A 25770-nucleotide genomic window follows, 5' to 3' on the forward strand; every position below is an offset into this window, starting at 1 on the left:
GGCAAAAGTAAATAGATACTCTACAAATACAGCGAAGTGAAGTGTGTATGAAAGCACATGAAAAATAGTAAATACTACGAGCGGCTCTTTTTGTATGTCCTTGCACAACACAGTGGTCATTGTTTGTACGGTCACCCACATCGACTTCAGTTCCATCTATGTTATAGCATAAATCATCAGATTTCATACAGTGAGTGCAATGAAAATATGGACGAAGTACGAAACAAAGGTGGAATACGCATACCTTTCCTCTTACACTTAGTATACTTCCGCTTTGGCTTTGATGGTTGTGGAACTCGAAACTCTATCGTCTTGTCCTCCTAGACAGTCTCACCACCAGGGAAAAACAAAGGATATGCCAATGGGTCGTAACAGCCATGGTACGCCCTAATATAGTGTGGATCATCTGATTTTCCATATATCACAATGCTTCGGGAGAACCTGTGCAGAGAGTCATTGGCATCGACCCAGATAGCCGCAATCTGCTCCATTTTGGGTGCATTATATCTCCTCTCATCAACAGAAATCTTGGTATTTAGCTCAATCGTGTACTCTTGAATATTTGTAAGAGTACCTAGGCTCGTGAACACTTGGACGTACAGATTGTCCCATAAAATACCATGGATCAAGCGGATCAGGTTCTCATCAAGATTAGGGGATCTCTTAACATGATGAGCAATACTATCATCCGTGTCATAAATGAGAGCTGCATATGGCATGGCCCTTTCCCACCCGGCACAAGTGGATTGAGCTTATGGTAAATCTGGCCATGTGCCTTAAAGGTATACACACCAGTACCTCTTGCAGACGCGAGATGCCAATCAATGGAAACCCTGAAGCTAGTGAAAGAGGAATGTCAGTTGAAGTATCGTATGTGCTTTCTGAAATACCTTGCATCCTTGTCCGTTTGACTCATAAATAACCGACGAAGCTCCGACGGAACTTCTAGGATATATATGTGGACCATCCCATTCCTACAACAAAAAGCAGGTCCTTCACCAGGGAACTTCTTAGCATTGTAGAACTCACAGTTTTTGACCTTCTTCAACACATGATGCTTCTTAGGAAGGTTCATGTACACTCCATCAAATGGGTCAAGACCCTTAGAAGCCATGTCCGGATCTCTATAATACTCGTAATGGATATCTACCACAGACCAATAATTAATTATAAACCATCTTATTGAGAGAGGAAAGTTACATTCATTTCAATAATATATAACGTACCTTATTGGTAAAATACCCTCGCTTCATCATCATCTAACTTGTCATCTGCTTCTTGGTCAGGATCCATCTTATCTAAATCATTCTCTATTTCATTGCAAAATAGAATACAATATATTAATTGGGATACAATCATCGTACAATGAAAATCATAGGCAGGACCAAGTGATTTAAAGTTACCTTCTATTCCGTGCAATGGATTGTTTGGTTCCCATAAACCAGATTGGTTTGCTTCGGCATTTTCATTATTAATAGAACCCCTTGTTCTTGGACAAGACCCCAACTGGGCTACCGCGGACTGCAATGTTCCAATAGGGGTCTGTAACCCTATATCTGAAACATTCGCCTAAAAATGGAACAATATATAATTTATATAGTATAAAACAATTAATGGAATTTGAGAAAATAGCTAGAATATAGTACCTTGTTTAGAAATTTTATTGTGCCGTCCATTGTTATTTTTTAATATTTTCTGTTGTCTTTCAAAGTCATTCAACATATCTTTTCCTTTCTCTTAACCTCTTTAGTTCCTCCAGAGACACCTCTACTCCAATATGTTGTCACCTGAAGCGTCCCTACATAAGTAGAGACTAAATATGATACAAATATCAGTCTCAGTAGGCTGATAACACATTTATTCAATAGATGGTTCATAAACCGAACAACTTCCGAGGGAGTGGGCATGAAAGCCACACCAAAATGATAAGTAAATAAATAACAGCAGCGAGCCAAGCTACTATCAAGAGACAGCACTCGGAACTACACGGCAGCGGAAACATTCTGCAAAGGCTAATACCACAGACAGCGTTGGGTGCGGAAGCGACCTCCTACTCGAAATCCTCGGCGATAAAGTCCAGGTCTTCCTCTGAAGCAACAAAACAAGGGTGAGTACAAAAATACTCAACAAGTCCAACCCCATCCATGGAGGGGGATACAATCAATAATATGCACAGGATAATTCATTGATAAGGCTAAGGATTATTTGAAATAAAATCTAGATTTTCAACACGTGCAAGGGTTCATTTTCAAAAGAGTTTTTATAAAGCATTTATTTAATATCCAAAACATTAAGTGGGGTTGATCCTACACCAAGGATCCCAGTTTTAATGCTACCGGACTCCCCGTCCGCAGTTGCTCAGGGCACAACTGCCGGACATTTCCAAAATCTAACACACACCATGAAAACCATCCATCTCCAAGAACTAGTTATGTGACCAAGTTGTAACTCGTCCAATGCCGTGGACATGGCTACCCGGATAGGTTTTAACTTTGCAGAGGTTATACACTTTACCCACAAGTAGGGTACCGCAGCACGATCACCTTAGTGTCGGTGCACATCCTATCAAAGCTATTACCCACCTTAGTTAAGCCTGACTAGCCAACACGGAAGCAACCAAGGATTTAATGACCTACCAATGAGGTCTCAACTGGGATCTAAGTTCACACAGTTCTTACTCCTTCTCCATGGTCTCCCGTTGCTCACCAGCTCTTCTGATGGCTAACAGACTAGCTAGTGGAATTTATGCTAAGTCGTTGCCGCATACAACGGTCAAGTGGTTGCACGATGATTGGGTTAGGTAAGATGACACATCAACTCGGTCCTTAATTGTGAAAAGATGGATATCTCCCAACCTTGCTCAACCACAAAGGTACGAGCCCAACTTATTGGTATTTCACACAAGAAACATCCATCTATCTCATCTAAGCATTTCTTTCCTTTTTTTCGAAAATCCATTTTCCCTTTTAAAAACACTCACACATTTATTCGTTAACAAAACATATTGTAGTCAAGATTAAATTGATTAATAAGGTCCTAAGCATTCTAGCAGTAATTATCATCCAAACAGAGCAAATCATATTTCGAGATAATTATATGACAATCAAGGAATAATCATAACAATCAAGAGGTGGCTATCCAATCATGTTTCAGCAATAAAACAATGTGCAATTTTATAAAACAGGCCAATAGGTTGTGTTTGAAAAACTGGGATAAATATGCATCAAAGGATGAGATTGGACTTGCTGTCCTCAAAGCCTTCCGGGAGTTCCTGCTCGCGATACGGGTGTTCAAGCTCCGGCTCGCGGTACTGGGCTTCAAGCTCCTCTTCGGGAACCTCCGCGGTCACTGCGCGATCTAGCACACACAAGCAAGCGCACAATAAGTTAGAGACGATAAAGTTTTTACCCGTTGAGCTCGAAGGGAGGGAGCGACTCAAAATGTGAAATGAGGAGTATTTTGTGGGATTTCGTAGATGACTCGGTGGAAATATATTTAAGAATGACGTGGTCGAATTTGAGGTTCATTGGAGGAAGTTTGGTGCATGAAATGACGAGATAACAGTGTATTTAGGGGTTAAAACAGGGCTTAGGACCAATCTGCGAGGACCAGGGACTTCTTTGTAATTATTTTTGGGAGGTGGAGGGGCTGATCTCTGAAGAAAATTTGAGAGAGGTGGGAGGGTCTAGATGCGAAAAGGAAAAATCAGATGGGTGAAAATGCAAAACAACATTTCTTCTTCCTCGAGGCAGAATGTCTCGCGAGGAAGAACAGGAGGGGCGACGCGGTTGGGGAGAGGCGGTGTCGGGGCACAGCGTCAGCCGGAAAGTGGGGAAAAATGGAGAGAAGGCCGAGGGGATTCGATTCCTCTCCTAACCTCAAGCTGGGCGGCTCATGGAGGTGGCTCCACGACGGCAAGCGGGAGACTGCGGGAACGGCACTGGAAGCACGGGAGCGAGGGGAGTTGGTTGGGAAGCTCGATGGTGGAGTCGAGAGTGGAGCGGAGGTCCTTTTATAGGTCGGAGGTGAGGGGGAGGGGCTGTCGTTGGGCGGCGCACAGGAATGGTGAAGTTAATGGCGACCGGGATGCTCGGGCACAGGACAAAGCACAAGACGGTGGCGTGGTGAGGTGGAGCTCCGCGTGCGCGGTGTGGCGGGGCTGGGCTCGTGCAGCGAGGCGAACAGGGACGCAATGGCATGCTCGAGCAGCGATGCGCGTGGACGGCGTAGTCACGCGCTGTCGGCGAGCTGTTGGCGCGGCGCGGCGGCGTTGAGGCGAGTCGGGCGCGGTGACCGCGGCCACACGATGCGGCGTCGCGACGAGTTGGGGAGGCGAGGGCGTGGGCGCGGTGAGCACGGGCTAGGGGCACATGCCTGGGTGGCGAGCGAGGCATTGCGGTGGCGCTACGAGGCCAGGGCACGGCGACACGGGAGGCAAAGCCTGGACGGAGTGCGGTGCGGTACTGCAGGCAGCTGCGCGTCGCGTGCGTGAGCTGGAAGGAGCGGGGTCACGCGGTGGCGCGTGTGTAGGGGCCAGCGCGGGGGTGTGTTGTGCGGTGCTATGCGAGCAGTAGAGGAGGCAGGCATGGGCCCGGGGGGGCCAGGCGCAGGAGCCAGGGATAGTAGGAGGTGGCGTGCGGCAGAGGGAGGGCTAGCGCTGGGGAGCCAGGGAGCGGTGTAGGTGGACCTGGGGCAGGCGTAGGTGGCTAGGGAAAAGGAGTCAGCGCATGCATGCTAGGAGCTAGGGAGCGGCCAGGAAAGAAAAAAAAAAGAAAAAGCTTGCGTGCGGCTAGGAAAGAGAAAAGAGAGGAAGGGAAAAAGAAAAAGAAAAAGGAAGGGAGAAGAAAAAAAAGAAAAGAAGGGAAATAAGGAAGAGAAGAAAAAGGGAGAAAAACGAAAGAAAAGGGGGAAGGAAATGGGAAGAAGAAAATAGAGAAGCAGCGGCGATTGCGGGAATGGTCGCGAGCATGCGCGGTAGTCTTACGTCCAGCACGCGGCGTGACTCATGGAGAGGAAAAAAACGGAAACTGGACGGACGACGGTCAACTTCGATGCTGGGATGGCGAACTCGCCGGGAAAACTGGATTTTAGGGAGCTCAAGCGGTGAAAGAAAAAGTTTGAAAGAAATTTTTAGCGAGTGATTTTGGTTGATGAGTTTTACGGACGTTACATCACCTTATAAAAAAACATATATGCACATCCATGTGCTTAAATAAAATTTTAAACATAGATAGTACAATTTCAAACCTGGATCTGGAGTTGCAACGTTTGCCGTTACCACAGATTGTGTAGTTCCAATTTCTCCTGCTTGTAACACAAAATTAGCATAATTACAAGTCGTCGGAACTCCATCAAATTAAATTCATCAAATTTATAGGCAAAAATGAACATGCGTACCAATGAAGGAGAGATTAGGTGTTTCTACGTCGAGGCAGATTGCCTCTTCCTGGCACTTCGAGCGATGGTAATTTGCTCTTCTTTTAGCATTCCTCACGCTTTTCTTATCAGTTGACAATGAGGCAAATGTATGCCCCTCCTTTTCCATGCTTTCCTCCACTCTCAAATCTTGTAGAGACACATCATGAGGGACAGTGCTGATCACTGGTACATCTTCAAATATATAAATATACATGCCTATTGTTAGAGGTGATATCCTGCGTGTATGATCATACGCTAGGGCTACAACGGTTTCATATAAGCCATACCAGTAAATGCGAAGTCAGATGTTTGTACACCCACGTTGCTTACTTCTCCTTGACAATTCAATATTTGCCTTCTCTCATCATCCATTTCCTTGACTCCATCCAATCCCACAACATCCAGAGGCACCTCATCAAGATCTGGGATGCAAATCGTAAATGCTTAAAGACATCAATTAAAAAAACTATTGAACATCATGTCAAGGTACTACTATCAGACATGATACAGAGACGTTAGCTGGTAGTATATGATAAGTTCTCGGTGGTCTTGTATAGCTGGGGTTCCTACTAAGCCAATCCCAACATCACCCGATCCAATATCATGAGATATCCCTATGAAAGTAAAAAAAAACTATATCATAACTTAAGGATCCTACCATACTGACTCATAATTTTTAACGAATGTATAAGATATTGCCTGGTTGTCCCATGGGTGGTTCATCACAAGATGGTTCTCCCAGAGGTTCATGCATGACACTGCCTGATTGTCTGAGAGGTTCCAGCATGCCATTGCTTGATTGTCTCTCCATCTTTTTATGCTGATAATCTTCCCTTGTTTTTGCATTCCGCTCAGCCTTCTTCTCCAATGTCATATTTGCATATCGTTCCCTTGCTTTCTGCTGCTTACGTTCTGCATCATCATCATTTTCACCTGCGCTCAAAAGGATACATGGATAAGTCTCTTTAATATGTTATGTGCAACTAGAACATTGGGATTCAACCAAAGATGAAACCAGAACATTGGGATTCAACCAAAGATTAGATACCTTCTCTAGGTCTCTTAACATTACGGATCAATGCTTCACTTACGTGTGTGTTCGTCGCATCTCCAAGCACGGCTCGAAAACCCATCTTGATCAGATATCATGTAATGAAATATCCGATGGATGTATATACTGTCGGCATGTAAAAAAAGAATTTATCATTATTTGTAGAGCAACCCAGGTAACATGATGCAATGATAATGGAATAATACGTAACGGCAAAAAGTCAGCCGCATAAACACAAGAAATAGGGATTGACGGATTCATGTATAATGCATATAATGTCATGAACTCAAAACATCATGGATTATCACTCTCAGACATCTAGACATTTTGGAGTTGTACACAAACATAATGGATTATCAATCTGATAATGTTTCATTGCGATCTAGGGCAGAGAACATATGGAATCATCACATCGTGAAATTACATGATCAAACATGCAGTAGTACCTTATATAGTAGGAAGAAGGCGAAGGTTTAGGGCCTTACCTGATTGCCGTGGTGATCTTGCAACAACAGCCTTCCTTCGCGGGGCGGTTGCAAAATTGATCAAAAGGGGCCGGCAGCCATTTGAGTTCCAGCATGTAGTTCCACCACCAGGACGTGGAAGTCCGGCAATAGTCCTCGGTGGAAAGAGCAGTAGCCCTTTAATCTCAATTGAGTTCCGGCATGAGGGCGTGGAGGTTTGGTGATAGCCCCTCGGTGGAAGGAGGACATGAAGCAAGAAGGAGACTTGGATGTAAGAGAGAATTTGCCATAGCTGTGCCTATAAATTAAAGGCTCTCAATAGGAAGTCTACCAATCAAGAGCGTGTAAAAAGGAAGGAAACCACGGAGAAAATCTTGGAGTCGTGGGACGGCAGAGTATGGAAAGGGAAGGAGACCATGGAGAAAAATTAGGAATGGAATTAAAGTAACTCTTAAAAGGAAGGCTCCCAATACAAAGGTTACCAATCAATCAAGAGCATGTAAAGGAAAGAAATCGCGAAGAAAATTATGGAGTCGCGTGACAGCATAGCATGAAAAAGGAAGGAGACTATGGAGAAAAATTAGGAACGAAATTAAATTAAAGGCTCTCAATAGGAAGGCTATCAATCAATCAAGAGCGTGTAAAGGAAGGAAACCACGGAGAAAATCATGGATTTGTGGAACGGCAGAGCGTGGAAAAGGAAGGAGACATCGGTAAAAAAAATAAGGAGCGCATGAGAGGGTACACACGGAGAGGTAACGAGAAAAGAAAGGTGAGAAAAACTAGAGGTTTTTGGTAAAATCATTTTCTATCATCCATTTTTTTCGCGCTCCCACCCTTCGTTACACCTTTTCGTTACCCTCCTAGCCTGACAAGTGGGTCCTCTATAAAAAGGTATATAAAGGTATAAGGGGTGTAATTCTAGATGAGAATTGTTTTCAATTTGCTTGCTCATTATAGTATAGATATTATAAAAATCAAAAATAATTGAAAATCTTTCACGTCAAAATTGGGATAACCGGATCCCTCGCACTGGATCCACCATGCGTTTTTTTCTCATCAAATTCGCGAGTTGGGTGATGTTTCCGCCCAAAAACGTTTTTTTCTCACGTCACGATGCTTCTACCCGCCCGCTGTACCCGCGGCTTCCCCGCATGACCCGCATCGCGCCGTTCGCCCGTTCCCTTCCCAATCCGCATCGCACCGCCCCAACCAACCCCCTCCCTTCTCTCTTCCTCCACGCTCCGGTTCTTCCCAGACTCCCAGTCCCCTCGCCCGAATCGGCCCCGAGCGACCGAGACTCCTGCCGCGGCGCCGCCTCTCTATCCTCCAGTAAATTAAATCCATGGGCGGCCAAACGGATTCCCGCCCCCTCCGAGTTCATGCCGCTCGCTTCCCGGCCCGCTCCCGCCCGAGGCGCGGCTTGGCGAGCTCTGGGCGGATGCCGCGGGGAGAGCGGCGTTCTCCTGGCAGCTCTCGCGGAGCCGCTCCGGGCCGCGGAGCAGGAGCGCGCGGCGATAGGGGTCCGCTTCAAGGCAGTGTGGGAATCATCTTCTTCTCGGAGCGTTACGTATCACGTCCATGTCCCCGCCCGCTGTGCGATCGTTCGATCGAGCGTCATAGCGGTGGCCGGTACAACGATCGGCAGTGGCGACAACAAAAGGTGTACATCCCGGCTTTCCCAAATCCGAACGGCATCTTCGTCCGATGCTAGCTCGGCGTGGCCGAGCACATCCGCCCGCTGCGTCAGCAGCGCTACGCGCGGATCAGCAATTCAGCATGCAGCAGCACTACGCGTGGATCAGCTACGGATGGAGGTGTTCTTCTCTTCCCTGTTGTTTGATTCGTTAATCTGTGAGAGATGCACGTGGCCAAAGAGAGCAATGACGCCAGATGCTTCCTTGCCTCATGCACGCATCTGAGCCACACCATTCGAGCACCACTCAAGCAACGTTCAGACTTCAGTCTGCCAAAGATCAGATGCGACGTTCAGTCTGCCAAAGATCAGATGCGACGTTCAGTCTGCCAAAGATACCTTCCGGGTTCCTACTGGCTCCTGTCCAATTTCTACTCTCTTCAGTGCACATCTGTGACTAATTGCACTAATTGATCGATGTTGTAGTTTTTTTGTGAGAAAAAACTACGAGTCTATGAGCAAGACCGTCAATTCGTCACGTTTAATGTTTTTTTTGAAGGGTAACGTTTAATGTTTTTAAGGCACAGTGATTTGATACGTTTAAAAATTTCTTGTGAGCGCTGCTTGTTGCTGGCCCACTGGATTGATTTGGTTGGTGGGTCGGTTTTCATGTGTTGAGGACGTGGTTTTAATCTGAACATCGGAATGCAATGCCCCTTTTTTTTAAAAAAAAGTAAACAAATTGGAAAAGAACAAAAGAAAGAGTTATCACCTCCAAATAATTCATGTTAGTCTGATAATGTGATTTACCTGGTCCCAAAGTATTTGTTTTTTTTCTCAATCATCTCAGTATTGTTCTCCAAATCTGGTTGGAACATGAACAGACACGAATAACTTCTTAATTTGCAATTTAAAAATCTTCTTGATTTTAGATCGTTGAATACTGAAATTTAGACACGTGCGTGCTGCACGTGCATCATTGCAAGTATTGAGAAATTAGCAAAAATAAAAAACAAATTGAAATAGAAGTCAAAATGTAGCACAACATGAGGTCATGCAATAGCAAATACTACCTCTGTATCAAAATATTTGTCGTTGTTGACTTTTGATCATAATGTATGACCATTCATCTTATTTTATCATCTATTTTATTTGTGACTTACTTTACCATTATAGGTGTTTTAAGTATGACTTATCTTTTTTATGTTTGTAATAATTTTTTTAATAAGATGAATGGTCAAACATGGTAAGAAAAAGTCAACAGCGACAAATCTAATTTCTATGTTTCTTGTCCTCCTAGAAGAGATGGAGGTTGGGTTTTTTACATGAAAAAGTGTATTTTTTTATCCCCCAAGCATTGCTAAAGTGTGATATTCATATCTCATGTTTCATTTGGTGCAAATCAACCCCTTAACTAACTAAATTGGTGCATTTATCTTCCTACCTTAGTTTAACAATGGTTTAGTACCATCTGGTTTATGCCACGTAACCATATGCCTAATCACTACTTAGTGTAATATGCCGAGCCGAAGACAGAAAGCTTGCCAAAAAAATAAGTAAATCCTCTAAATTGGCTACCCATAAAGATTTTATCGGAAAATTTGACGAAACTAATTCACACCAAACTTTTGATTCAACATTAGACATGACTAAGCAGTGATTAGTAAGATGATTACATGGCCTAAACCGATGTTATATGATCCTAAACCATCATTAAATAAAGTTAGGATGATAAATGCACCGATTTGGTTAGTTAAGGGGTTAATTTGCACCAAATGAAACATGAGGGATGAATATCACACTTTTGCAATACATGAGGATGAAAAATATACTTTTTCTTTTTTTATAAGGGATGGAGGTTGGTTAGATTGTGAAAAATGAATGTATTAGCCTTCTTCACCCTATAACCATCTTAAAGATGCTACAAAATATATTAGATTATACTCCATCCTTCACAAATTGTAGGTAGTTTTGACATCTTTAGATCCATAGATTTTACTATATATCTAGACATAGTATCTGTCTAGGTGCATAGCAAAAATTATGAATTAAAAAATACTAAAATAACCTACAATTTGGGATGGAGGGAGTAGAATCTAAGCCAATGTGCTAGCTAGCTCCCATTGCATTTGGGGGAATTTAACTATACATATGAAATTCACCTAAAAATATCAACTAAAAATATCAATATGAGAGTGACTTGGTTCTGTGTCGCCAATTTTACTTATGCTAATGCCCTTTGCTAGCTAGGTTTAGGACATGGGGATCCCCACGACGGTGGCGGCATCTAAGCTTGATGTGAAGGAATGAAAGATAGAGGGTGAGAGTGAGTTAGTAAGACTTAAGAGTGATGAACAAGCTAAGCTTTGTATGCATGGGATTGATCGGTCCTAGAACAAGTTTTACAATATAGGAGACTAGAGCCATTAGCTTGTAAAAGGTTAAAATATGCGATAGGATTCCTTCGAAGTAGTTGCATCTGCAGCTGTATCACTGACGTGTGGATCTGGACCCACATGCCAGTGACTCAACCGCAGGGAGATGTACTTCAGAGGACCCCTATCCAAAATATGGGGGAGGTACCTCTTGCTAGTGGGCCAAAGAGTAGGGCCATATCTCTAGGGGCCGTTGGTGGAAAGATATTTTCTTGTATCTCTTGTATGGAATAATGTTGATATACAACAAAATAATAGCTTTGCTATGTCATAGCCTGTCACAGCTCACCTGAGTTTCTTATAGTGATAGAGATGAGTGCGTACATTGTACGTGTTTTGTACATTGTACGTGTTTTTCTACTCTATGTTTTGTAAAAGGAAAAGTCATTCATAAAGGCGAAATGAGAGGCATTGGTGTAGAGATAGGTGCTCTTGTAAGGAAATGATTTTGTCATGAAGACAAAGTGGTCTATAAGGAATTAGGTGGGAGCAGATCAAAGAATAATAATACGCTGGAAATGTAGGGTAAGAACAAACTCGAAGAAAAACTTAGTGTCAGCTCAGAGAAAAAGGACAGGGATTAGTGATTAGGGTATGATACTAGGAAAAAAATCACGCGTGGCTAATCCATCGTGTATAAGCACTGACAAATACAATCCAATGTACTTGTACGAACACGCCGCCACAATAAACATATATATTTGGATGAATACACTTTATCTAAATAGGACAAAGGGATTTCAAAGTAAGCAATGCAACGGGAGGGCGTGAACAGTATCACACAATCATATAAATTGGATTCGTACTTAAAAATTGAAGGTGAAGGCTATTCACTGTTGAGCACAAATCTAATAAGCAAAATAAACAACGGAGCTACTAGCACCCAGACGTCCGATGGGAATTTTTTCATCGGACATTCCATCGCAATAGTGAAAATGAACTTCTGCAATATTAGAAACTACTATCTGGAACACTAAAAAGATGTGTATAAAAATGACTCTATCGTTCGACTCAGGTATAGAAAATTCCCGCCATAACATGACACCATGTTTCATAAAACATCCACAGAGAATGACATCACGTGAAAACAAAGTTTGCAACATCATGATTTACTTTGCAACATTTTAAAAAATATAGTCGTAACATATTAAAATTACTATTGCAACATTCTGAAAGTACGTTTTTATTGAAAATATCAGTGAAATAAATATAATTAGTTAATTAGACTAGAAAGGTGTATCATGGAAAAATAACTATTGAAACATCTAAAATAAATCCTTGCAACATTCCAAGATAGTCGTCAAAACTTCCCGTCACACTTCTAACATCCCGAAAATAACCACATCAACATCACATATTAACCGAAATCCCTTGCGACATCACTATACACCTATCGCAATAAAAATACACACAAAAAATTCCCACGGCAACATCCATCCTTGGGGTTGGAGGGTCTTCCATGCTGCAACATCATCACGTGCCTGTCGCAACAAAATCACACTTTAAAAATTCCCACAGCAACACTGTTGCTGGGTTGGGACGTCCGATTTTTTTTGTTGGGAGCATCGGACGTCCTGACCCTAAAATTACCGAATAAACAATAAGAAATGAGCTGAAACGTCCGAAAGTCATTTGCTTAAGGAAAGATATTCTGCAGTGTGCATTTCCAGGGAAAAAGAAGCCCTTTCCGGCATGACCTCCAATACTCCAACGGTGGCACGGTGCCATGCTCCGATCTCTGGCATTCCCAATTGCAATTGCCAACCCAGCCCCGTTCCCATCCAATCGCGACCGTTCCTCGAACCCATCAACAAACTTCCCACACGTGCCACCTCACGCGCGCGCGTCTCCTCGCCACGCTCTCCTTCGCCCGCCCCGACTCACGCGCGCGGGCCCCCGACCCGATCCCGTCCGTCCATCACACCCGCGCACGAACCTTGACGCGCACCACCACCACTACCCACTCCTCGACTCGCCGCCCGAACAGCCCCTCCCCCGTCCCCTAGTATTTCCACCCCTCGCCGTCTCCATCTCCGGGTCAGATCGGATCGCGCCCATCTCCATTTCCGCCGCCGCCGCCGCCGCCGCCGAGAGAGAGCCGGACCCCGCCCCCACCCACCACCATGTGGCGCCGCCTCCAAACCCTAGCCCCCACCCTGCGCCGGGCCGCCACCGCCGCCGCCTCCAGCCCCGCGGCGCCCGCCTCCTCTGCAGCCCGCGCCGCCCCTCTCTCCTCGGCGGCCGCCGCCTTCCGCCGCACCAGCCCGCTCCTCTCAGGTAAGGATCTCGTCCCCCCGGATCTCGGTTCCCTGGCGGCGCCCGTCGCTGATCGAGTGGCGGTGGCCGCGTGGGTGTGCTGCAGGGGACAAGCCGGCGACGGTGGAGGACGTCATGCCCATCGCCACGGGGCTCGAGCGGGAGGAGCTGGAGGCCGAGCTCCAGGTGAGATGGTCCGGTCCCTTTTCGGGGGCCCGTTGAGGGGCGTTGGAGTGGAATGCGCATCCGATTTGGGTCTTGCAAATGGGTTCTGATTCCTCGATCTGGTCTGGGTTTTGCAGGGGAAGAAGCGGTTTGACATGGATGCACCTGTCGGCCCCTTCGGTACCAAGGTGAGTTGGCGGTTGTAGATTTGATCGTTGTTTCAGATGTTCTTGGATCGGGACCATACATGGAGGCGATTTTTAGGTTTATTAGAGTAATCAGTTGCTTCATTTATTGGTAGTGTAATGAAATGTCTCGGATGCATAGTTCTGATAATTGATAGTATTTGTGTAATTACTTGCAAGTGCTGCAAGGTAATTGCATTATTATTAGGGAAAATGCACTATGTTGTGTTGTCTTGATGCGTCGTTGTCAGTATTCACGCTTTGTTGTTTGATTGAACTACGCTCGAGTAATGATTAATCTTATTTATCATACATTGTTTTTAAAATTTGGGGTCACATGCAATATCTTGTGGCTTGTGTTTTTCATCTTTTCTGGTCATGTCTCTACCATACCATGTTTTCTACTGAATTTTTTTGTTACTACTGTTGTGTGCGATTATGCAAATCATTCACATTTTCCTAGCTACGTTTATGACTAGAGCTGGGAGGCTGTGAGCATTGCTTGGCTGTGAATAGCTACTTTTGTGACGAGCTGGGAGGCTGTGAGCCTGGTTGGCTGCTTTAGCAAGTTGCTTTCCACGTATTAGACCGATTATTGTTGTTTCAAACTACCATGTGTTAGACACCATATATTATCTTTAACGCTGCAGCCTTCTTAATATCTACTACCTGACCAATAATACAGTTCAATTTCGAGGTTATAAAAAAATATCTACGTTAGTATTTGGACTGGCTCAAAATAATTGCTGTATACTCATGCTTATGTTCCCTTTCCCATTTCTATCTGTTTTTGGAATAACCATGGGCTATGTTCTTTTCATAATCATGCTGCAATGATGACAGATTAATACAATTGTGCGGTGCACTTGCTTACTTCAGAACTATTGTATGTCTATGCTTTAACAGAATGACTTTTGAATGACAGGTGCTTACCTTCACAGTGTTGTCATAATCCTGCGTCTGATACCACTAATTCTTTGGCTCATACTTAAATCACAATAGGAGTCTGATATACAGAATCCATTCTGTTCTAAAATGCTATATGGACTAAAACTTGATAAGTTAACAGTGCAATGGAAAAGTTTTAACCATCGACATAAGTTTTAAAATCTCTTTTTTAAGTAAGTCTGCATCATGGTTGTGTCATTTTGATTTGTAACTCAGCCTTGCTATCAAGATTCTTAGATTCATATTACATGTATTATATCAAATTCTTTGTGTAACTCTTGACATCAAGTGCACTGATTTAACTTCCACCCTATATGTGCTGTAGCATTCGTACACACCTATTTATTGTCTGCACAATGTTCTTTTCTGGAAGTATGAAGATTGAAGAACAAGAATCAAATAGCTATGATATATATGTACCTCGGCTTGCATTTGACTTCCTTTTTTTGGATGATCTGGTTGTCGATTTTGTTATTTGATTTTAGAATTTTACATATCCATTCTATAAAGTAGTTCATAGACCTGGTAACGGTACTTGTTTACAATTTATTTTTTTTCCTCGAACATGCAGGAGAACTGCATATCGTTGTATTAATAGATAGAAAAAAGGGTCCAAATACATCCCAATTCTATGGCTTGAGTTAGTTTTTTCTTACATTCTCGCCTTTTTACCATTTATTGCGTAAATCTGGTACTGGATGCAAATACAGATAGTTTCACTGTCTATCTTCTTTCTCACCTTTAGCAGTGGATCTAAACAGCAAGAGTTTCTTACCTTCTTTCTCATGTACTCTGCACTGTGTTATTCATTGCTTCATTTGATGCTGTTACTGCAGGAGGAACCAGCTGTCATTGAGTCCTACTACAACAAGCGGATAGTCGGTTGCCCTGGTGGTGAAGGAGGTAAGTCAGTGTTGTCCTTGGCCTTCCATTTGTTTAAACTAAGTGGCAGGTGTGAACCAATTGTGTGACAAATTGTTTTTCTAACCTTTCCTCACCTTCTTAATTTGCAGAGGATGAACACGATGTTGTATGGTTTTGGTTGAAAAAAGATGAGCCACATGAGTGTCCAGTCTGCTCTCAATACTTTGTGGTAATTTAATTGCTAAATTGCTGTTTAACACAAATACGACTTTATTACCACTCTGCACTATTCTGTGCCGTGTTAATCTCATAGTGTTGCTTGCTTTGTGCAGCTTAAGGTCATTGGTGATGGTGGAGATCCAGATGGTCATGATGATGATGATGAAGGACATCACTAAGGATGCCTCGTGGTTCTGAAAACAAGAATTTGATGAGGCAGATGATTTCACTATACTTCTTTTCTAGCACCAGACTGCTCTACGGGGTCCTTGTTTATGAATAGACAATTGGCCATCAAGCAGGTGGTAGTTTTCACCTAGGGATTTTGTCCAAACAAAAGCTTTTTGCGATTTGACCCATGCATTTCTTTCAGAGCATCATCGAATAAAAGATGACTGCATCAGATTGCTTTCTTTTGTTATCTAATGCCCATCGGGTGTGATGGACATGTTATATTCAGTCATGCAACAGCCCTATTTCTCTGCTTAGTGTGGCGGGCAGTTTACAAAAGGCCTCCTAAATCTTTGACAAGTTTGAAGCTAGAGTCTGGTGATCCATGATTTTATGACTATGAGAGTGACTGGTTGCGGATTTTTATCCCACAAATAATTGTTTCCGTATTTTTGCTATCCGAATTATCGTGCTATTCTGTGACAGTCTACATTTTTCTTTTGCAAGTGCAAACGGGTAACGAGTACAGCTTGTGGTACGTATGCTGTCAATCATACCAAGCATGAATACAAATGGTGGTATCGATGGTTATAAGTTTATAACCTTACCTACAGTCCGGCCGTGTTTTCGTGCGCTGTGCGCAGTGATCTGCCCTAGCTCTTTGCTGTACGTAACATTTGCTGTACAAAATGAAATGGCACGTCAGTTGGGTCATTCGCTGCCCCGTTCCATCTGCATTCTTGTTGAGTGTTTGACCTTTGATTCATGAGATGAGATGGTGCATAATTTAGTACCAGCAGTTGAGACCCGTGTTAACCGCCTGTTTTACATCGTCGTAGTCTCTTCAATCTTTTTTTTAATCATGCATGCTGAAGTAGTCATGTATTTCCGTCAATGGTTGCAGGTATGTCGTACAAAGTACACTCGTACCATGAATTTCCAGAGAGAGCCAAAGGCCAGCTCAGTTAGCATAGATTGGACGAACAGAACGCAGCCTTGTATTGGAATAAGATACCAGCAGCACCGTTGCGACAATTGACTATTGAGCAGCACAAGAGACACTGTAGTGCACAACATTCAGAAAAGGAAGAGGTTCTGCACTGCATCACTTGTTCCTTGTCGATTACCTGTCGTGACAGCATGAGTTGCACAACAAAATTCCAGTTTCGACGAATGGGAAGGCTTGCGAAAAAAAAGCGAAAAAGGTGGGTAATCTGCTTATCTTAGTTCCATTCTTCCCATCACCTTTTCCAATTCTCGCAAAAAAGGTCTCTTTTATCATGTGTCATCTGAACGACAATGCAATACTTTTTTCTGGCTGCAGTAGCCGATTTGAGTTGCTAATTGGCCTGTCTGCTCAACTGGTTACAGCCCCCCTCAGCCATTGCAAAAAGGGGAGAAAGAGAGAGCAACTCTTCTGTGCATTTCATACTCCCCAATCGCCACCTCACTCACTGAAGTCTCTTTTTAACAGCACCAACGTCATCTCACGCACAGTCCGATACCCTATGCCAATACTACCTACACTACACAGATCGAATTATCCCGCAAAAGGCAATTCTTGATCGCGAAAATTATACCACAATATTCCCTGCTCTACGGAAAATCTCAGAAAGGCCAAAGGTTCTTCTTTTTAATTTAATCGGCAGCTCTCGTGCATGATTCGTTTTTTTTTAAAAAAAAATTTACGCCGGTGAGGTGATCGGTGATGCCAACCGCGTGTATGTGACAGGGACGCCGGATTTGGGAGCGAAGCTGCCTCTAGAGGCGGCGTCCTCGCTGCCCGTTAACTGAAAATATGCTCTAGGTGAATAATGGGTGATGATGTGGAGGTGGCAGCGCCAATGTTCCGCCCATGCTCCGCCGCTGGTGGCAGATCACCGGCCGGCGGCGAAGGCGACACCAGCACGACACGACGCCCGGGCACAGAATTGTCGTCAGTATGAAGGAGATCAGATTCTTTACTAGGTTTGGCGACTTCTCGAGCCTCAAGTGTTCTGCAGATCGCCCTTTGCGAGATGGTGTCTAGCTGTTCCGATGTTCTTCTTCCTTCTACCTACCCCATCCCTTCCTTTTTCAGCCGCTGTATGTACTGGGCTTTCCTTTGATGTACATGAAACTGACATCTTGTGCTAGGATATGGTATTCTCTGAGTTTTCGATAAAAAGAAAAGTGGAGAACGGAAAAAGAAAGGGATTATTGTGCCTGAATTATTCTCCCCTATTCCATAACCCTTCCAGCTAGTGTTCTAGTGATTCAGAATAGTGGCAAATAGCGCGGAAAAGAAGGGCGCCAAGAACACGAGAGAAATTCCCGCGGCGTCTGCTGAATCGGATGATGGTGACAATGCCACTCTCTCCTTTCCATGCCGTGTTACTTTCAGGCATTAATTCGAGGACAGAGGAGGATTACGTATGCGCATAGTCTCTTCGGATGCCTCATATATACTTTTACAGAGGAGGCATGGCGTTTCATTTTGTCACCTCAAATGACTAGAGAAACTTAAGTGGTAAACGAGATAAAATTCCTTTCCCCTTCAATCTCGACGGTATAGTAATTAATGGAAATGCGCACCATGCGTAGGTCCTTTCATGTGAAAAAAAGTGTGAAACGATGGTTTAATACACACCATCATATTCTGTTGGAATTTTTTTTTCACTTTTCTTTTTTGCTTGTTCAGTGCATCCAGATGGAGTTACTGCAAGCGGAATGAACCTCTAACTGTGGCTTTTCTGCGGCTTGAAACTCATGGTATTCTGATCATTAAATAAACTCACAGGATGCTGACAAAAAGTTTCACATAGATTGGTTCCACACCCAAAGATGGAATAAAATCCGTTATTTGAAACATTATTATATGTGTGTGCATGTGAAAAGCTGGATTTGAAGCTAACAATGTTATAATTTTTTTTTAGCTTTTGATGCCGTGTTCTTTTTTCCTCCACATGCAAGAACATTTATCACAGCTCAGAAGAAGCCAGATAAACGGAACAACTTCTGTTCTGGATTATTCAAGGTTGATCAGAGGATATGTTCAGCACTAAATCCACTTTAATTTCCTTTTCCTTCCTAAAAGACTTTCAAATGCCTCAAAGTGCTAACACTGAATAAAAAGTACAAAATCAAATACATAAAAGAAACACAGCAGAATTAAGAAGGGAAATAAAGTACAGAAACGGGTTTACTCGAGAATTTTCAGGTGAGGTCCTGTAATTACAACCGGCAGGAGAATTTGGAGACTTTATAAGATGGCATTATTCTTTTTTGAGACAATGCTAGCCTCAAATACCTCTCTTTATTTTTGCATCATTCTTTGTTGCAATTTGGTCGTTGACCTTTTTTGATTAGGCCTTGATGTGGACTCAAATCATACAGTAGCTCATCTTTCCGTTGTTTTACTTGGTGGGAGATGATGAACAAGGGTACCGTACCTAACGGTATGTGCAATCAGAAGCATGCTTGAAACACACTACAGTCAGCAGTATGTTCTGACCTCTGTGAGAAAGGAAGAAGTTTTTATATGAAACCGCGTTGGAGTGTGATCACATATTGTTATAATCTTGTTCTTTGATGCCCACTTATATTGACTTTACAGATTGACATGTAAAAGTTTGTAAAAGTAGTGTGTGTGTGTAGAGGTCCAAATCTAGTTTTCCAGAACATTATATATTTAACTTTTCAAATTCTTATTTATGCGAACGTTTTTCGATTTCTTGTTTTTGCAACCTTTGCTAGCAATCGACAAAAAAGGGAGAGGAGACGTTACTTTCAGGGTGTTTGGGGGAAAAAATAAGTTGTCAAAATTTTCTTATGAACAGCTGGGTTCTAAATTGACTGGTGTATGTATACATATTACATACATATTAGCAGGATATAATTACGGAAAAAAAGTAAGTTCGAAGAAGGTTTCTGCAAAATATGGCTGTTCACATAAGCTGACAAACTGTGAGCTTTTTAGTAACGACAATTGTTCATATTTCACTCGTGCAACCTTTTCCGAACAATTATATTTTTACCAAAACTTTATGGTTGCTTTATATTTCATAGGAGCATCTGAGATTAGAACCAAAACCTATGCTATATAAGGAAAAGATATGAATATGCAGCCTCCAAGCCCTATGGCAGAACACAATCATGGTCTATAACCTCTATGAAAGGTGCAAACATTAGGTACTTAATATCCTTGTCTCCGTGAGAAACCTTAGCTAAGACCTGTTGTCTCAAGCAAACATAGGGACAAAAACCAGGCATAGCTCATATAATCTAGCTGAAGCTGCCTCCACGCTGGTAATCCCCGTGCATAGAAAATTGCAGAGGTGGATTGCATATGATTCCTCCTGCTGCAGCATGTAGTGGACCTGTCACATTTAAGATGAAAAAACCGAGTGCAATTCCTTTGAATTATTCTGCTGCAATATGCGCTTAGCGGTCACTAGTAGTTTAGATTTGACTTAGGCCCTTGTTTAATCGGTTTTAAATTTGCATCGTCGAGAAGGGATCGGAGCCTACCTCTTCCCTGAAGCATTAGCAAAAGGCGCATCACTTTCCTTTTAGCCAAGAACCTCAGAACAGCAGTTTGTTTTGCATGTCGCTGATCAGGAATATTTGTGCCGATGTAAACGTGACGAGATTTGGTATAATGGCGATGTAAGTAGTACGAAAGAGGGCAGGAAGGTGCGCGAAAATTCTTCAGTACAGTAGTATCCCCAAGCTACTGCCAATGTGCCATTTTTCAGTTAAGTGTTGCTGTCAGTTTATCAGTTCCCTATGCATGCTTCCTGTTAAGCAGTTCATTTTGCTGTCCTGCAGTATCGAAGTATTCCTAAATAATGCCATCATGCCTATGATTAAGGCTACTCACACGATATATTCAGTAAGTACTAGTAATTCTTGAATACCTTACCAAATAAAACTTCAGTTCTTTGCAGTGCCACTGGACCTGCAATTGTACCAAGTTGGCCAAGATATCTGCTGTTTCTTATCGATGTGGAAGATACCTTCAAGATATTTCAGGAATCTTTCTAGCTGCATAGTTCTTCACTGTATTTTCCTATCGTACAAATGTGGAGCAGTACCCATATGCAGAGCTATCAAGAATTTGATCAGTTTGTGTCCAATTGCTCATTATGCTATCTCAACTGAAAAATACCGATCATGTATACCTCTCTACTGGTGTCCATTTACACCCATTGTAATTTTTTATCACAGTAGGACATGAGGGTGAAAAACAAGCTTCTGCAGGAACATCCCACAGAGGGGAAAAAGGCGCGAGATATTCCGCCTTTTGCTTCTAAATATGGGGTACTACTCTTTGTCCACAAGAACATTTCCTCACCACCGAGGCAGTGAGACATTCACCGCCTTTATTTTATTTTATTTTACTTCATTTCACAGGGAATTAATAGGAAAATCAATGTACACTTATGCTTATTCCTTGTCATTTCGATTAAGGTTATATATATACATTATTTAAGAATTGTGCCGGATTAGTGGGCATTAGTTCCTTATCAAGATGAGCAGAAATTGGGTGGTTAGCTAGGCGCGGCTGAAAGGGGTTCCTAAGCAATATTTATATATTTTCTTTGGAAAAGAAAGTAATATTTGTATATTTCCGGTTCCCCCTCCACTCTGAAAGGGTGCATCTATTCCAATTCTGTGCCCCTGCCCAACACAAATGCATCCATGCCTCCTTGATCCTGCATGGACATGGCTTAGCCGGCCTGCTGCTAGGAATTGGAGTAGGGCCTAGGCCCTTGCTGGGACCTGTTGATGCTGTGCTCTGTGTGCCCACCCTGCTCCTCCCTAAACCCTAATCCTGGTCTCTCACGCTGTCGTCACACGCACGCACAGAACGGCCGCGTGCACCTGCTCAGTGCAAAGGCAGATTGGTTTTTTTTCTAAAGAAAAACGAATCGTACCTGCATATATTAAAAAGAAGAAGATAGTCTTGATAGACGAAACAGTTGTAGTTATATATTAAAAATAACTTATTTCGATAGTCATGTAATAAATCTTGCTTCATCGAAAAAAGTTACACACGAGCGATCACTCGAGCAATGGGGCGGTTACTAGGTTAATGAGATTCTTCTCTCCTCCCCTCTTGAACAAAGAAAAAAAAAGAAAAGAAAGGGCTCAGTCTTTTTATCCTGCTCCAACTCCCAAACGGCGTAGGCTACCTTAGCTGTAGCGATCCCGGCTCTCGCTTTCCACGCGACGCTCGGATTCGCTTCGCACGACGGCCCGCGGCGACGCATGGCGGGCGCCTGGCCGCCAGCTGTTACCGGGTGCGGATTCAGCAGCACCAGCCTCAGGCTGGTGCTGGCTGGCTGTTCAGATTATTCGCCTCGCTCGCCGCCCCCGGCCGAGCTCGCACTACTATAAATAGAGGTCAATCGGGCCTGTGCACTTCGTACTTGCAACAGCAACCACCACCAACACAGGCCACGCACCAAGCTTTCGATCACCACTTGCTTGCGTACTTGCAGTAGCCCGTCGTCGTCGTCGATCACCGGCCGGCAGGTTCACTGCTTGCAGAGGCTCGCCGGGCGGCGGCAGGCCGGGGAGAGTTTGCGGCGGAGGCACCATGAGCTACGGCGGCAGCTCTTCTGGTCTGTGCCTTCTTTTCAGTAACCCATTCCTTCCTCTGTCTTGTGCCTGGCTCCATGGCCGCTGCATCGATGATCGTCGTCGATCCATGGTGGCTAGCTGCACGATGCGCGCGCGGGGTTTACTGATCATACCATGAAAAATTGATGCTTGCAGGTGGGCGCGGCGGGCGGCGGCTGGAGTATGGCAGGACGTACGTGGTGAGGCCCAAGGGGAGGCACCAGGCCACCATTGTGTGGCTCCATGGCCTCGGCGACAATGGTGCAAGGTAACTGAAACAAGCCATGCTCGCTGCTCGCTATCTTTACTATCTTTCTCAGTCAGAGGTGGCAAATTATAATCAATTAATAAACCGGAAAGTTCTAGTCTGAATGCTAGTCTGAAACTCTGAATATCAGAGCTAGCTGGATGTTTAGTGCTAGTCTGAATGCAACAAGGACATTTTGAAGGTAGGTCGGGTGGGTTCGATCGATGTGATCTATGAGATGACATGGGAGAACTAGGTTAGGCTGTCCGCACATGCTGATGCATATACACTACTCCACACCGCTTTATTCTCGTCGATCCCCTTGCTAGAAATGGCTGACAGGGCCTCACCATTCGCGTCCAGTCCATGCATTCATATATTCCTAGGATTATTTGCTTTGCTCCACTCCAAAGCTGGCCATCTCCCTTGCACTGCTGCTATGCCGCCTCTCTTGCTCGCTCGCTACCTAACAAACAACAAGGAACCCATGGGACAAGTGCCCACTCGCTTTTCCGGTACAGCAAGAGGGGAAAAAGGAAGCACAAGCTGACGTCGCTCCACTCTTTTCGAAAAAGAAAATTGTTCATACATATCCCATGTAGGAGGAGCACTACAAAGCTTAATGTTCATGATATTGAAGCTTCTTTTTTGGATGTGGGGATAATACATGTTAAATTAAATATTTGAGAGCTGTGGGGTTTAGCTCATGCAAGGTTCTGTCTGCCAACAAGAATTCATCGAGCACCTCAGCTCTGTGATGTGGCATTAAACTACTGAAAATCTCCTAGTGTTGCCCTCCTCTCTGAGCCTTGGTATAGCAAAGCAAGGAATATGCTGGCATGAAAAAATTTGCTTTATTTCCCTCAATATCAATGTGCAAACTGTCCAAAGTGTCAGTTTCAATTGTTCTTTCCCCACTTGTGCGCGTGCTTTTCAAATCGATACCGAGTAAACGGCATGTTTCACGACTAAGCTAGCTATTTTATTGCCTGATAATGTTAGGCTGCAAGGTTCAACAAAAACCAAAAGAAACTAAATTATATGGATATATGTGCTCCTAGAGCCCCTCAATATGTAATGTTAGAAGCTGTCATTTCAGAGAAGCTACAACTAAAATATCTTCACCAGCCAGTTGCTCACTTGCTGCAGTACTTGAAACACTGGCCTAACTTATTTTCCTTATCCTTTTCATTTTTGCTCCCATTTGCAGCTGGTCCCAGCTCCTGGATTCTCTTCCACTGCCCAATGTAAGAAACCATGCTACACTTTCACTTTTGCAGTTGAATTATCCATAGTTTCATGCAGACATCTACCTATTCTCCTATCTACATATATAACTTCTGTTATCTTCAGATTAATAAAACTTATCCACCTTGCTAGGATAGCCATAGAATTGCCCCTGCATTTCCAAGTTCACTGACTCTGGAACTCATTTCATTCTTGTGCAGATCAAATGGATCTGCCCTACTGCACCAACACGGCCTGTCGCAGCTTTCGGTGGATTCCCTTGCACTGCATGTGGGTTTCTGAACTCTATATATGTGACTTGGCTCATACCCTGCAACCTGGCTTTCTAAGCTTATAGGATGTTTTTGTGCTGCCACTTGGCTGCAGATTCTGAGACAAAAATGTCATTGATTTCATTTTTTATTTGAACAAGAGCTGATTCTCTATTTCTTCTCTAAAACTAAAACAGGGTTTGATGTGGAGGAGACTTCATTGGATGGCCGTGATGATATTGAAGGACTTGATGCTTCAGCAGCGCATGTCGCAAACCTACTGTCCTCCGAGCCATCTGATGGTACTAATTTCAGGCTTTACATGATAGCAGTGAAACAAAGGAAATCGCATAAACAGTCAAGCTACTTGACTTCTTTAAGGCATAGATCAGCTACTTGACTTCTTTAAGGCATAGATCAGCTACTTGACTTCTATTTTTCCATATAACTTATGCAGTTTTATATTTCAGCTGAGTCTATAAAACTTTACAAAGAATACAATTATGAATTTTGTGCAATTTCCAATAATCTGAAATGCTCACTATTCATTTTGTTAATGTTGATCAAATTGCTATGCCAGTGAGGCTTGGAATAGGAGGATTCAGCATGGGTGCTGCCACTGCCCTTCACTCTGCTGCATGCTATGCTCATGGGAGATTCACAAATGGCATTGCCTATCCGATAAGCCTGAGTGTCGTCGTTGGTTTAAGTGGCTGGCTTCCTTGCTCAAGGTATGACTTTGGCCTTCTAATTTTGGAAACGATGGTAATGTTAATATGTTTCTTAAGGTCCTGAATTATAATGTTTTTTTATGTCTACTTGTTCAGGACCCTGAGGACCAAGATTGAGAGCTCACAGACTGCTCTTAGAAAAGCTGCTGCCTTGCCGATCCTGCTCAACCATGGAAGAGGTTAGCATTGATACATCTCGTAGTGGATGTGTTTAAATTTGTTAATCTCGTGCAAATTGTAAGGAGCTAAAAATGATTTATTTCTTTGTGTTCTTGCAGCCGATGAGGTTGTCACCTACAGGAACGGTGAGAGGTCAGCTGAGATTCTGAGATCCTCAGGGTTCCAGTATACGTATTTCAAAGCCTACAATGGGTACAGATTAATATTCTTCAATTTTGTCATGAAAGCTTTGACATTCATTCTTTCTGAGATTCAGAACTCACAGGATGTTTTCTTTTATGCAGACTTGGTCACTATACGATCCCTGAAGAGATGGACGATGTCAGCAAGTGGCTCAGCTCAAGGTTGGGGCTTGACCGACCTCGCGGCTAACCCACAAATATGCTGGTGGTGCGATGGCTTTGATAGTGAGATATAGAAAGAGGTATTGACAATATGCAGAAGGTTGATAGGTTATGTGAATGTGAGTTGTGACTGTCATGGCTTGGTAGGCAGTAACCCCATGTGCTTTCCTCACAGATACATACCATGTTAGTTTACCGGTAATGTACCTTGTTACCACTAAGGAGGATGCCCGTAATCTAGTATTGTATTGCTTGTTTGATTACATTATTAGTAATGCACTTGAATCTCCTGAATCTTACAGTTACAATACAGTTATTCTCGAGATCAGTTTGCTGAATATTCAAGTTATA

General features: G+C 43.4%; 2 protein-coding genes across 2 annotated transcripts; both read left to right on the forward strand.

The window, feature by feature from the left end:
• The first annotated feature begins 13009 nt into the window (after nucleotides 1-13009).
• On the forward strand, nucleotides 13010-16270 carry LOC117857938 (putative cytochrome c oxidase subunit 5b-like). The gene is made up of 6 exons (XM_034740865.2): nucleotides 13010-13281; nucleotides 13367-13446; nucleotides 13563-13613; nucleotides 15395-15461; nucleotides 15572-15651; nucleotides 15755-16270. The coding sequence occupies exons 1-6, from the start codon at nucleotides 13128-13130 to the stop codon at nucleotides 15818-15820; spliced, it is 498 nt and encodes a 165-aa protein (XP_034596756.1). The 5' UTR covers nucleotides 13010-13127; the 3' UTR covers nucleotides 15821-16270.
• A 5943-nt stretch (nucleotides 16271-22213) lies between these two features.
• LOC117857192 (uncharacterized) lies at nucleotides 22214-25757 on the forward strand. Its single transcript, XM_034739706.2, has 9 exons — nucleotides 22214-22420; nucleotides 22575-22686; nucleotides 23876-23912; nucleotides 24114-24183; nucleotides 24362-24466; nucleotides 24745-24895; nucleotides 24992-25074; nucleotides 25174-25267; nucleotides 25360-25757. The coding sequence occupies exons 1-9, from the start codon at nucleotides 22396-22398 to the stop codon at nucleotides 25445-25447; spliced, it is 765 nt and encodes a 254-aa protein (XP_034595597.1). The 5' UTR covers nucleotides 22214-22395; the 3' UTR covers nucleotides 25448-25757.
• The last annotated feature ends 13 nt before the right edge of the window (nucleotides 25758-25770 follow it).

Source organism: Setaria viridis, chromosome 5 (genome assembly GCF_005286985.2).
Source record: "Setaria viridis chromosome 5, Setaria_viridis_v4.0, whole genome shotgun sequence".
Lineage (NCBI taxonomy): Eukaryota > Viridiplantae > Streptophyta > Magnoliopsida > Poales > Poaceae > Setaria > Setaria viridis.

Coding starts and splice junctions, on each gene's coding strand:
- LOC117857192 (XM_034739706.2), top strand. CDS start 22,396: ATGAGCTACGGCGGCAGCTCTTCTG. Junction 22,687..23,875: donor CTCGGCGACAATGGTGCAAG/GTAACTGAAACA, acceptor TCCCATTTGCAG/CTGGTCCCAGCTCCTGGATT. Junction 24,184..24,361: donor TGGATTCCCTTGCACTGCAT/GTGGGTTTCTGA, acceptor AAACTAAAACAG/GGTTTGATGTGGAGGAGACT.
- LOC117857938 (XM_034740865.2), top strand. CDS start 13,128: ATGTGGCGCCGCCTCCAAACCCTAGCCCCCACCCTGCGCCGGGCCGCC. Junction 13,282..13,366: donor CACCAGCCCGCTCCTCTCAG/GTAAGGATCTCG, acceptor GGTGTGCTGCAG/GGGACAAGCCGGCGACGGTG. Junction 15,462..15,571: donor TTGCCCTGGTGGTGAAGGAG/GTAAGTCAGTGT, acceptor CTTAATTTGCAG/AGGATGAACACGATGTTGTA.